The 12140-nt window shown below is 53.1% G+C and overlaps 1 protein-coding gene across 6 annotated transcripts in view; it reads right to left on the reverse strand.

Moving 5' to 3' along the window:
* Sgsm1 (small G protein signaling modulator 1) overlaps positions 1-12140 on the reverse strand; it is a 71201-nt gene that overhangs the window by 43090 nt on the left and 15971 nt on the right. For all 6 annotated transcript variants that reach the window (XM_048784971.1, XM_015500239.2, XM_048784972.1 and 3 more), the window contains 8 exons: positions 9785-9937; positions 8520-8587; positions 8111-8256; positions 7886-8017; positions 5493-5617; positions 2409-2476; positions 1259-1422; positions 1003-1135 (listed from right to left, as the gene is read on the reverse strand). In XM_048784971.1, the coding sequence (XP_048640928.1) occupies positions 1003-1135; positions 1259-1422; positions 2409-2476; positions 5493-5617; positions 7886-8017; positions 8111-8256; positions 8520-8587; positions 9785-9937 (989 nt within the window). The remainder of the gene's footprint in view (positions 1-1002; positions 1136-1258; positions 1423-2408; positions 2477-5492; positions 5618-7885; positions 8018-8110; positions 8257-8519; positions 8588-9784; positions 9938-12140) is intronic.

The following is a 12140-nucleotide window of genomic DNA, read 5'->3' on the forward strand; positions in this document are numbered from 1 at the left end:
GGGGGGGGGGGGCAGGGGGCGGAGCACAGGCTAATGCAAGAGACACGATACCTGACCGCCAGGCCTGCCCCGGGCCCAGTGGTGCTTGGCCAAGGAGGAAAGCCAGGAAAGTAAGGGGCCTGGCTCCATGAGCCCCCTGCCAGGGAGGACATCTGTCTGCTTTCCGAAGAGCCTCTCACCGCTCAGCACAGGGTCGCTTATGCAAAGGGAGGCTCAGGGCCACTGTCCCTCAAATGGGATCAACATGCATGCAGAGGTCTAAACAAATGAGCCTAACAGAAAAGAAGCTGTAACTCAGAACTACTTTAACAGACACCAGAGAGGGCTGTCTAAGTGCCAGGCCCCTTCTGAGTGCTGCACAGGTTCATTCACAGTGTTCGCACGCCCCCCGCCCCATCATGGTGAGCCACCCTGGGCAGAGCATCTTCTCACAGCAGTCACCATAAGGACCGCAGGGCATCTGCCGTGACCTGGTGACAGTGCCGCTGCTCGCCTCCCCACTGCCGTTCTCACCACCGCTCATCGCGGTTACCACGGCAAGACGCCCCCCCCCAACGCGCTGCTCTCATCACCCCCTCATGTCACCGAAGTTTTGACTTGAAGTGAACATCGCAAGGCGGACAGGAGGGCAGCTAACATTCGAGTCGTCTTTAGGTGCCGAAGGCCCTGTCCGGGTCCCTTCTCCCAGCAACCCTATGAGACAGGTGCTGCAAACAGCCCCACTTACAGCTGAGGACACGGAGGAACATGGAGTGAAGTGACTTGCTAGGTGCAGCTTGGATTCCAAGGCCATGCCACTGTCACTACCCCGTGTTGCTTCCTGTCTAGTGGCATCTCTGTGAGCAGGTGGATGGAGCTGAGGCTACCAAGATACTGACTTCCAGGTCCCAGGTCCCCGGCCAGCCCCAGAATCCTGACACCTTGTCTTCTTGTTCCAAACGCCTGGGGCTGTTCCCAGGTTCAGGTGGCAAGTGGACCCCTGGGCCGGGCCAGGCGGCTTACCAAATTCAGACTGCGAGCCGGGGTAGATGATCCGGAACACGTAATCTGTGGCCTCCTCATCCTCCTTGTCTGAAGATGTGGACTCCGAGGAACCCTGAGGGCTTCTCTTGCGCAGCTTGGGAAACACTTTGCCCTGGAAGGACACGTCCCAGTGAAAGGACACAGCTGTCCTCAAACCTGCACAGCCTAAGGGTCTCGGTGGGGTGTGCACCAGCCCGCGAAGCCACATAAGGGCCCACACCCCTAGGCCACTCACCTTTCCCCGCTGGGACCAGAGAGGCGGGTCCAGCTGCCCGTGGGGAAGCAGCCCGTTCTCCAGGCACGAGAGGAACTGCAGGAGGTGCCCGCCCTTGGGGAAGCGGAAGGGCGGCCTCTGGATCCCATCCTGGCTGACCAACACCACTGTCCCGCCGCTGTCCACTGCCACCATGACCAGCAGAGAAGACCCAGTGGGAAGTCACTATGAGGCATGGTGACAAGCCCCCAACTCTGCAAATACATGTCCCCAGAGGTGCCCAGCCAGACCAAGCATCTGAGGCTCTGGGCCAGGCCTGGACAAAAGGTCAAGGCAGGTTTCACCTCTCCCGTGTCCCACCCATCCCACCCACCATCCACCTGGTCGGGGAGCTACAGGACAAGGTCAGGAACAGTGTGGTGGCCTCCCTAAAGTTACCTGCCAAAGGAAAGATGCCCTGAAACACCCACGCTCCTCCAGAACCTGCTGCAAATCCACCTGGCTCACTGTGGAATGGGGTGTCCAGATTTCACCCCTCTCAGGCCCCTAGGTGACTCTGGCTAGTGTGGGGGACATTTCCTGTGCACCAGCACAATACCTATGAGAACTGTCTTGTCCAACACTCATGATATCCCCATGAGGCCGATCTACTACTTTACAAATGAAACCCAGCCTCCAAGAGGGTAAGTTACTTCCTCAAGGTCACAGATCTGGACCCAGGTCCGTCTTAGGAGTTGAGCTGCAGTGTCTCACACCTTCGTGAGACACAGGCCACTCGCTTCCTAAAGCAGGACGGCCATCTGCCTCTTTTGACTGTAGCTTCTTCTGACTTTAAAGAACCACTGAGGAGCACTGACTTTGGAGTCACAAAGACCTGGTTTGAGTCCAGGCTCTGGAGCTTACAGGGTGTGTGGCTTTGTGTCAGGTGGCTTCTTCACCTCTAAAATGGGAGTACACCTCTCACTGGGTTGTCGTGACAATGAAATAATAGGCATTGCCATTTTATAGAGGGAAAACCCAGGCTCAGAGAGGTACAGCCACTTGTTTGAAGTTGCACAGGTAACAGGATGTCCACCACATTATCTTATGAGGCTAATGAACAATCAGAGCTAAAGGCAGCAGGGCATCCAAGAGGAATACCACCAGTCCCGTGATCTCCTGTGGTCCCTACCTTGCTGGTGACAGTGCAGGTAGACAATCTCCTCCAAGCGGATGGTCATGGCGTAGTCCCAGTAGACACTGGAAGGGAGAGAGGCGAGGCTTGTAGGAAGGCCACCTACCTTATGGTGGGCAGGGGCTTTGGAAGCCAGAGGACCACTCCTGAGGTCCTCCCTTGTCCCCAACTTTGGTGTCACAGCCTTTCTCCTCTTCTTTTGGTTCCAGAGCCTCAGTTTCTGAGGGAAGCGTCTTCCCCGGCCCATGTGGCCCAGGTAGGATGAACCCACGACTCTCTACCCCAGGACTCCAGCAATGATCACCTGACCCAGGCCTGGCCAATCAGCACGCTCCACTGTCCAGTGACAGTGACTGGTGCAGGATGGCCCATGACCCAAGCAGAACCCTTGAAACCCAGTGATCAAAATCATATCTGAGGGGCTGGGGTTGTGGCTCAGCGGTAGAGCACTTGCCTAGCATGTGCCAGGCCCTGGGTTCGATCTTCAGCACCACATAAAAGTAAATAAAATAAAGGTATTGTGTCCAACTACAACTAAAAAATTAAAAAAAAAAAAAAATATATATATCTGAATTACTGCTTCCAGCTGAGCTATTAGGAACAACGCTACAGTGGACATTTGTGTATAAGCTTTTGTGTAGGTAAGTTATCATGCTCCTGGGTAGATCCCTAGGCATGGAGGTGCTGGGGCCTCTGAACGGATGAACCTGCCAAAGGGTACAGCGGTTCTCCCACTTCACTGCTCCACACAGCAGAGCAGGGACAGGGGCAAGCCCAGTCTGACTCCAGAGCCTGAGTAGCCACCTCTTGGGGATATTTCTTCTCTAACACTAAGAAGCCCAGCTGGGGAGTTATGACCATGGTTGTGCAAGAGGAGGTGATGGCTGGAAAAAGAGAGAAGAGCTCCTGTGCTTTCCCAGAAGGACCACCCCCTTTGTCTTCAGTGTCTCTTAGTCCCAAAGGGGATGCTGAAGCCCCTGGTCGTCTCCCGTCCCCGCACTCCAATCTCATGTTTCTGATTCCTGCCTGTTTCTCTCTTCCAACTGAGGCTCTGGTTGAGAATAACAAGGTGGCAGGGAGTTCAGAGCTCAGAGATGTGGACATCCCCAACCCCAGGATGGTGACCTTGAAGGTCCAGATTTAGTTGAAACTCAATTTTGCAGCATCTACGTCGCGCCTGTTCACAGAGGAAGATGATGTGGAAACGCGGAGCCCCTGGTGGCAGGAGCTGGAGCAGTGGGGGATGAGCTGGCCAGGGCCTTTCTCCAAGCTGGCATCACAGGTTTCCCACCCACACACTCCTGGGCCTGCATCCAAGTGAAGAGCAGGGTCCTGGGGCTGTTTAAAGCTTTAGGAAGAACATGCCTCGGGGGTGTAGAAGCACTTATTAGACCCTCTGGGAATCCCTTGAATTCTGGGGAGACCATCTTGTTCACTGAAGAGGAAGGGGAAACTGAGGCTCAGAGAGGTGGAGTGACATACTCTGGGTCACCCAGCAAGGTGAGGGCTGGGCAAGGACCTTGTGTACTTGGTTATTTCTTTTCTTCCCCAGCATAATTTGAGCTCTGAGAAGGTAAGGATTTTGCTTTCCTTTGATTGACTTGCTAGTGCCTTGTGTCTAGAACAGTCACAGGGAGGGTGCTCAGTAAATATGTAACAAGTAGGTTTTCTGAGCTCCTACTGCGTGCTACAATCTGCAGCGGGCATCAGGAATCAGCTGTGAGCACGGCAGGATCTTGGTCTTCAAGGAAATTGAAGTCAGGGTGAGGCAGGAGAGAGAGGAGTGTGCACAGCTGATCATGAGACTACCGTCTGGCAAATGCTACGAGGGAGATTCAGGGCCGGGGTGAGCCACTCTTGCTGGGAGGCCAGGGAAAGCTCAGTTCCAAGGTTCATGATGAAGAGGTGAGTTCCAGGCCAAGGGCCTCTCCTCAGCCCTCCACTGTTCTTCGGCGAGGGCCTCTTCATTGGAAACCCCACAGTCTGGCAGAGATAGAGTTCCCCAGCCCAGCCTGGGACCACTGGTACCTCTCACTGACCACCTCTGAGCAGGAAGTGAACAGCTAAGAAAATGCTATGAATCACCCCAAGATCTAATATGGACCCCACTGAGCTTCATATTAAGTAGAACACAATAATAGTGTTTTGGCCATGTTTCTTGAAATGAGTCCTTATTTTTTTTAACACTACATTTTAAAATGCATATGAAATCACAGGTCATCTGCAAGCTTCTAAACATGTCCAGGTAGGGGATGGTTAACGGCCAAGAGGGCTGGGGCATGGGAACCTGTGCCATGACTATTTTTATGTTAAAAATTCTTGACTGTAAAAATGCTTTTTAAGAAAATGCAAAAGAAAAAGTAGAATCTGAGGGCTGGGGTTGTGGCTCAGTGGCAGAGTGCTTGTCTAGTACAGGTGAGGCACTGGGTTTGATCCTCGGTGCCACATTAAAATAAAAATTTAAAAAAAATAAGCTTAAATTATTAAAGAAAGAGAGAATTTGATGTGGATTCAGAACAGCCCAATCGCTGCTTCCCCCCATCAGCAGCTGGAATGACAGGTGGGCCACCTCAGCCCCATGGCTGTCCTCTGTTCTCCCTGAAGCTGTCCCTGGTTTGGCTAGAACACAGGTATTGCAGGAGGGAGCCCCAGTCTAGTGGTTCTTCCCAGTATGACTCCAAAGCCACTGCGGAGTTGCATATATCGTGGGTACCAAAGAAGAGACAGATCCAGGGACCAGAAACCCAGTAACAACGCCAGTCCCCTGTTAGGACGTGATGGGAAGGGTGGGCCGAGGCTGGCCACTATCCTGCGTTTGCAGGCTCCATGGTCTTTGTAGACTTCCCTCTCTGAGTGGTGTTCAAGCCAATGGCTACCCCCACCCCCCAACACTCTTCCCTTGGTTTCTTCATCTTCCTGAGTCTCTGAGTTGCCACTAAGGCCACAGTTGCAGGGAGGCTGGGCCAGGTCTCCATAACAACCAGGCAGAGGGGCAGACAGGGCAGGGTGCACATCTCCGCTCCCAGGTGGTGCCCAGGAGAGGGGATGGACTCGGGGTGCAGCGAGGACCCAGCAACCTACCTCTTCTCATAGTCCAGGTCCCCCATGGACCCGTTCATCAGTTGGTTGGGTGTCCACTTCAAGGTCATAATGTCAGCTGTCTGGTGCAGGGACAGGTACCCAGGTACAGCCTCCATGTCGTCCCTCTGCAGAGAGACAAGGGCTTAGGACTGGTCATGGTGTTGGAGTACATATGGCTGAAGGCCCTGACCCGTTAGACTCTGGGGTGCAGAGCAGGTTATCTGAGAAGCTGAAGTCCTCCTGAGCCTCTTTGGGTGGCCGCGCTCAGCAAAGCTGTCTGCAGCCAACCTGTGGGTGGGGCAGTACTACCAAGTACAGCTGTGAAAGCCGCCCACCATCACACTCTCCCTCTCAGGCCTAGGGGTCTTTAGAACTAGGAAGGGGGCTCTGTTCCTTTTCAAAATGGCATTTATCTGGGCCTATCTTCAGGGAGGCAGAGGTGGCAGCTGAGTTTTGTGGCCCATTCCCCAGCAACCTGCTCCTTCAGTGTCCCCAGCATGCTCTGGCCCAGCGGTCAGATCCTCCACCTTCCTAACTCCCCATAGGACTTCTCACCTGCTTTATTTTATGCCAAGTAGGAGGGATGTGTCAACATCCCTCAGACATGAAGGAGGCAGTCCCTGCACCCAATCCACCTCAACGACAGGCAGAGACCCAGCACCGTTTACTGAGCACCAAGTGCAGTTTACTGAGCCTAGGGAGCACGTCTCAGTCCTCACACACAGGCTCCGCTGAGCCCCGTGCCCCGTGGAGAAGCACCACCGCAGCCTTCCATCAATCCCAAGATGCACATTCTATTCCTTTCACATTTTAACCTCCCTAAATGGGGACATGTCTTACCCTTGATGAGAACTCACAACCATGATGCAGAGGTGACTGCCTGAACTCACGCAAACTCAGTCAGAGCTGTTCAGCCTGTCCTCACTTCAATTGAGTTTTGTGCATGGCTATTATTTTGCATGAGCAGGACAGGTGCTATTTTAAACACCTTCAGAGAGATTAGCCTGTGATTCAGCTTTGAATTGAAAAAAGTTACTATGACACAGAGAGGCTGGAACAGAGCCGCAGACTACTAACGTGATATTGGCAAAGCAGGCACGTTATTCATCCCTGCAGGGAAGCCTGTGAATCCAGATGCCCTTGTAAAACAGCAAGTGAGTGCTTCACAGGACGTCAGACCCATCTCAGAGATGAGGATGCATATTCCTGAAGAAATGCTGCACTTTCTGGGCTTGTGGGTCAGGAGGCACCACATTTTTTGTGTAAAGAAACATTTGGCTTTGTGAGCCATACAGGCTCGGCTACAACCTAACTCTGCCACCATAGCCTAAAAGCTGTGCTAGATAACACACAAACTAATGGTCATGGCTGGGTCTCAATAAAACTCTATTTATAAAAACAGGTGGAAGACCACATTTGGCCCACGGGTAATAGTGGAACAGAGAAGCATGTGGAAAAACTAGGGCATTAATGATTCTTAGCCAAAGTGATATAGAAGATTAAACTCTGGACTGCGGAGGCTTTAAGAACATCTTAGCTAATGTATTTCAATTACATTTTCTCTTGTGTGTATGAAAGAGCAATGTATGATTAAAAGACAAGCAAAAAAACCTATATCTGGTTACGTCTCAAAGACCTGATTCAAATGGGTAAGGTGAAATTGTGTAGTCAAAAAGTCCCATGTGTAATTTAAATAGCATTTTAGAAAAAAAGGCACATCTTAAAATCATGGCTTCTTAGACTTGAGCAAACAAGGTTTGTGCCCACAGAGAGCAGATACTGTGGCTAAGACGAGGAGTTGCCCAGGGTTACCCAGTGATTGACTGAAACTGCACCCACACATCTGGGTTGGCTGATGACTCACAGAGCTTCCTCCCAGCAGAGCCCAGACACTATGCTGACCCTGTGACCCAATGGCCCTGGAGAGGCGACAGCCAAAGGAGACACTGCATTAGGGCAGGGGCTGCATGTGCCCCACTGTCCCTGCACCCCTGGAGCCTGGCCAGCCTCTGGGGCATAGAAGGTGACTGATGAGTGGCACCCTTTGGCGTGAATTCAAATCATGATTCTGTCCCCTAATTCACCTGTACAGGCCTCAGTATTAGGACAGGTGAATGGGTGGGTGCAAAGGTGGTTAGATAGATGGGTGGGTGGGTAAAAATATAAACAGACGGATGGACAAATGGTGGGTGGAGCCTGGACAGAAGGAGGCCCAGAGAGAATGGAAGAGAGCTGACTGGCTGGACAGCAGGCTAGAGATCCGGTGAGGATGGGTGGACAGATGGATGGATGGATGAATAAACAGATGAACAACCCAGAGCCAGAGGGAAAGCCTCCTCCATAACCAGGAGCAGACACTCAGAGCAAGATCTGGGTCCATGGTGGACACTCACCGGCTGAACCAGAACATTGTTCTTGCCGTAGAGCAGGGTGGCTCTGGAGTTCTGGTGCAGGGACTCCACATAGTCACGGGCAGACAGGGACGGCCGGTCGTCCATGCTTCCGCTCGAATGCCTCTTCTGGATCTGGTAGTGTGACAGGAGACAGACAGGTGGCCCTGGAGTGACTTCTACCCTGTCCCCTGGCCCTCCCACAGCCCCGCTGCCCACAGCACTCACACAGAGGGCTGGCCGCTTGCTGGGCGAGTCCTGCCGCAGGTGCGAGCTATGGATGCGGTGCCTCTGAACCAGCTCGTCGGCGGAGGGGTCGGTCCAGAAGTGGTCCGCGGTCTTCATCTTGGTGTACTCCAGGGCACAGGGCCCCACTGCAGAGCACAGGGGGCTGGGAACTGCAGCCCCAGAGAGCCCACCCTCCCAACTCCCGCAGGAGGGGCCACTCGTTCCACCACCCCTCCCCTCCAGCCAGCAGGGAAGCCCCAGAGTCCTGCAAAGAAGAGGCCAGAGGAGGCCCTGGGAGCAGGAGGCAGTGAGCAGTTTGGATGGAGGAGGCTGGAGAGGAGCCAGGGGCCCTCAGGAGGCACCCCTGAGGCCCAGGAACACACGGAAGTCAGAGCACCAGACCACTTACCCAACAAGGATGCAAGGATGGGGCCGTCCACGGGGTCCACCAGGAGAGCTTCCTTCTCATAGTATTTACTAGAAGAGGAAAGGACACGTGGGTTTGGATGGAGGCCAGCAGAGAACACATGGCTGACAAGTAGGTTCAATGCCCCACTACCCTCTTACTGCCAGAGCTTTGGCTGCCCATGTGTCAAATGGGGACAATCACGGTATATATCACAGGGATGCTGGAGGACTTTTGAGAGAAACGAGATGAACAGTATCAGCGTGGAGTTTGGTGTCCACCTGAACACACGGGGCCCTTGAGCAACAGGAGTAATGAGTGGCAGGCTGGATGATTCCACCAGGACTTCTGCTGAAGACAGGAGGTCCTGAGAGGCTCAGCTATGTCTGCCCTTCTCTCTCTGAGACAATAAAATGCCTCTTACCTGCACTGTGCTCCCAATGCTGTGCTAACAGGCCTTCCTGCCCTGACACCTCATGCTGGGAACGCCGGCCTGAGATGCTCAGAAAAGCCCCCTGAAACCCGGCTCTGCAAGGTACTATGAGACGTCATCCAGACAAGGATCAGGCTGAATGCTTCTGCATTTGTTTGTTTGTGTGACTTACGACGGTGTCATGGTTCCTAAATCCTTGAAAACTCATGCAACCCCCAGACCAACAGAATTCAAAGTTTGGAAGGAGCCTCCCAGGGATGCTGGGTTCAGAGAGGGTAAATGACTTGCTGGAGGTGACACATGTCAGGTCACTGCATCTGCAGGGCTGTGCAGGCTTGGGCTACATCCAGTTGGCTTGGCCCTTGCTGTCACCCAGCAGTGGGTGGAGGACACGGGTGTGGGGTCAGACAGACTGCATGGGAGCCCCGCTCAGCCACTTGCCACCTTGCCGTGGCTCCCTAGGCAAGTGAATGCCCTCTCTAAGCTTCAGAGTCCTCTGCGGTAAGATGGGAATAGGAACAGAACACACCTGCACAGGTTATTCTCTCCTGCCGGCCCCCCCTTAAGGCCACAAGTGGAGTCTTCTACAGGAGAAGGAAGAAACCCAGGATCCCTTCACCCTGCCCTAAGTCAGAAGCCTATGATCTTAAACACCCAAATCATCATTTTTTTAAGCTAGCCTGGCTCAGGGTGGAACATCCAGGAGGCCTGTTTAAAATCACTTTCAGACCCACTTGCATTGTCAACGGGACAAAGAAAGACGCAAGGGTGCAATTCCCAGGACAGGCAGCAGGTGGAGGCAGAGCACACCCGGGCATCTGGCCTTCCCCCTCACCTGCTGTTTTCCACGAGGTAATGCACAATCTTGTCCAGGACCTTCTCAAACAAGGCGGTGCGGATCCACAGGTGCTTGATGGCGAGTGGGGACAGGTTGGGCAGCTTGGGCAACTTCCGAGCATTTTCCTGGAGGCCCTGGATCTGGTTTCGCCTTCAAGACCAACAAGAAAGAACAGAAACAAAAAATGAAATCCACAGGACCAATATGCAAACGAGAAAATGCTCATTCTTGCTAGAAAATGAAGGAAGGACAGCTAAACAGGAGCCCATGTTGCTCCAATCATCTGGGTCAAGTGTTGAAAAAGTAATAATCCCCAGTGAGTGTGCAGATGTGGTTCAACAGAGGGTTTCAGATGCTCTTGACACACCTCCCTCTCTCCCTGGCTCCTTCCTTCTCTCCTGGAATGACATGCTGACCAAGAGCCTTGGACTACAGATCCTTCAGTGGCTCCCCAGTGCCCCTGCAAAGGAAGGTCTTCCCCATGACTGGCAGGGTGCTCCATGACCTGCCCCCACCTCTCCAGCAGCCCCTTACTCTACCTGCTCACTCCATGACACAGAGCACGAGAAGACTCCTGAGGCTGCCAGGCTCTCTAGCACTTTCCACATGCTGATGCCGCTTCCTGTTTTCCCTCTTGTCCCCATTCCTGGGCTGATCCCTTCTCACCCTTTGGGTCTCAGCAAGGCCATCTCCTACAGGAAGCCCTCTGGAACCAGACAAAGCTGATCTCTGCCCCCTAAGCTGTTCCATTTTCTGTGTTCCCCTCCGTTCTGTGATCTTAAGAATATGGACTAAGCATGTGGCAAGCACAGGCCCCCTTGTGTCTGTACCTCCAGGGCCCAGCACAGTGCCTGGTGTACAGGGGGATGCTCAGTAATCGTGTTCATGAATGAGTGACTACACAAGCGAACGGATGGCTGTCCCTTACGGCCCAGCAAGGGCAGGTCCGATCCCTCCCTGGGAAGTCAGACCCACACAGTGGAAGGCCCTGTTATCTGTAATCAGCCAGGAATTCAGTAGGTGAGCTGGAAGGAACCTAAAGGTGGCTAAGAAGTCATTCCAAACGGAGCTGGCAAAGCCCAGTCCTGAGCTCTGCTCACCATTCAGTTATGGAGCAGCCCTGGACAGGCAGGGCCTGAAGGGCAAGAGCAAAAGGGGGGCCGTTTCTCCCTCAGTGGAGTGCAGTGACCAGCCTACACAGAGATGGCAACCTTAGGGAACGCTGGAGTTTGGATCTGAAACATCCCCCAGAGGTCCATGTGTCAAAGTCTTCCCCCTCAGCCTGGGGCTACTGGGAGGAGGTGGAACCTTTAGTGGGAGGGCCTGGCGGAAGGTTTTAGGTTATTAGGGAGTGCCCTCAAGCGGCCCTGTGAGATGTGGTTCTCTTCCTTCCTCCTTTAAATTTTTTTTTTTTTTCCATCCTGGCCATAAAGTGAACAGCTACTGCACCATAGGCCCAGTAACAGAGCCCACTGATCAGCAAAAACACCCTCTCAAACTGTGAGCCAAAGTCAACCTTTCCTCTTTTTAAGTTAATTATGAGAGGTATTTTGTCACAGTAACAGAAAACTGACAAACACAGAGTATGTTTATCTCTCCCCTTCCCTTCCCTTGCATGTGACAGACACGGCCAATCAATCCACCCACATTTTCCCAGGATGCCCAACCACGGCTTCAGAATCCTTCATTGCAGTCTCTGGGAGCCCCAGGCACAACTGGAGCGAAAACCTATTTGCCACCCCTAACCAGGCCCCAAGTTGGGGGTTTGGCTGTGCATTCAGGACTTGAGGGGGTGATTATGGCAACAGGGACCATGTGACACAGTCAGTCCATAAACCTCCCCAGCTCATTAACCAGTCACCACGACAGGGGAGTGACACTCCTCCCCCTTCAATGGATGCCTCAAAGAGGGTTTTACCCAGTGGCTCCAGCAGCTGCCCCTTGCAGATGACAGCATGTTGATTCTATGAAACTTTGCATTGAGAACAGGGTGTGTGGCCCAGCACCAACTGTTTCCTGGGCATGTTCCAGGTGCTAGACACTGCCCCAGATGTTAGGGACACAATAGGGTGGCATACATGTAGCTGCCATTTCTCATGCAGAGATGACGATCAAGTTCACAATTAAACAAGAAATAGCTAATTCCCAATGGCAGGAACAAATGGGAAGGAAGTAACCAGGTGATATGAAGTAGAAGATGGGGTGAGGGCTGGCAGTGACTGAGCTGGGGAATTCTGAATGATGACAAAAAACAGCCATGGAAGACCAAGTCGGGGAGCCTGCTGGAGGTACAGTATGTGACAAGGCCCTGAGGTGGAAAGAGGCTGGCGGGTCTGAGGAGCAGAAAGAGTAG

This window comes from Marmota marmota, unplaced genomic scaffold, assembly GCF_001458135.2.
Source record: "Marmota marmota marmota unplaced genomic scaffold, marMar, whole genome shotgun sequence".
In the NCBI taxonomy this organism is placed as follows: Eukaryota; Metazoa; Chordata; class Mammalia; order Rodentia; family Sciuridae; genus Marmota; species Marmota marmota.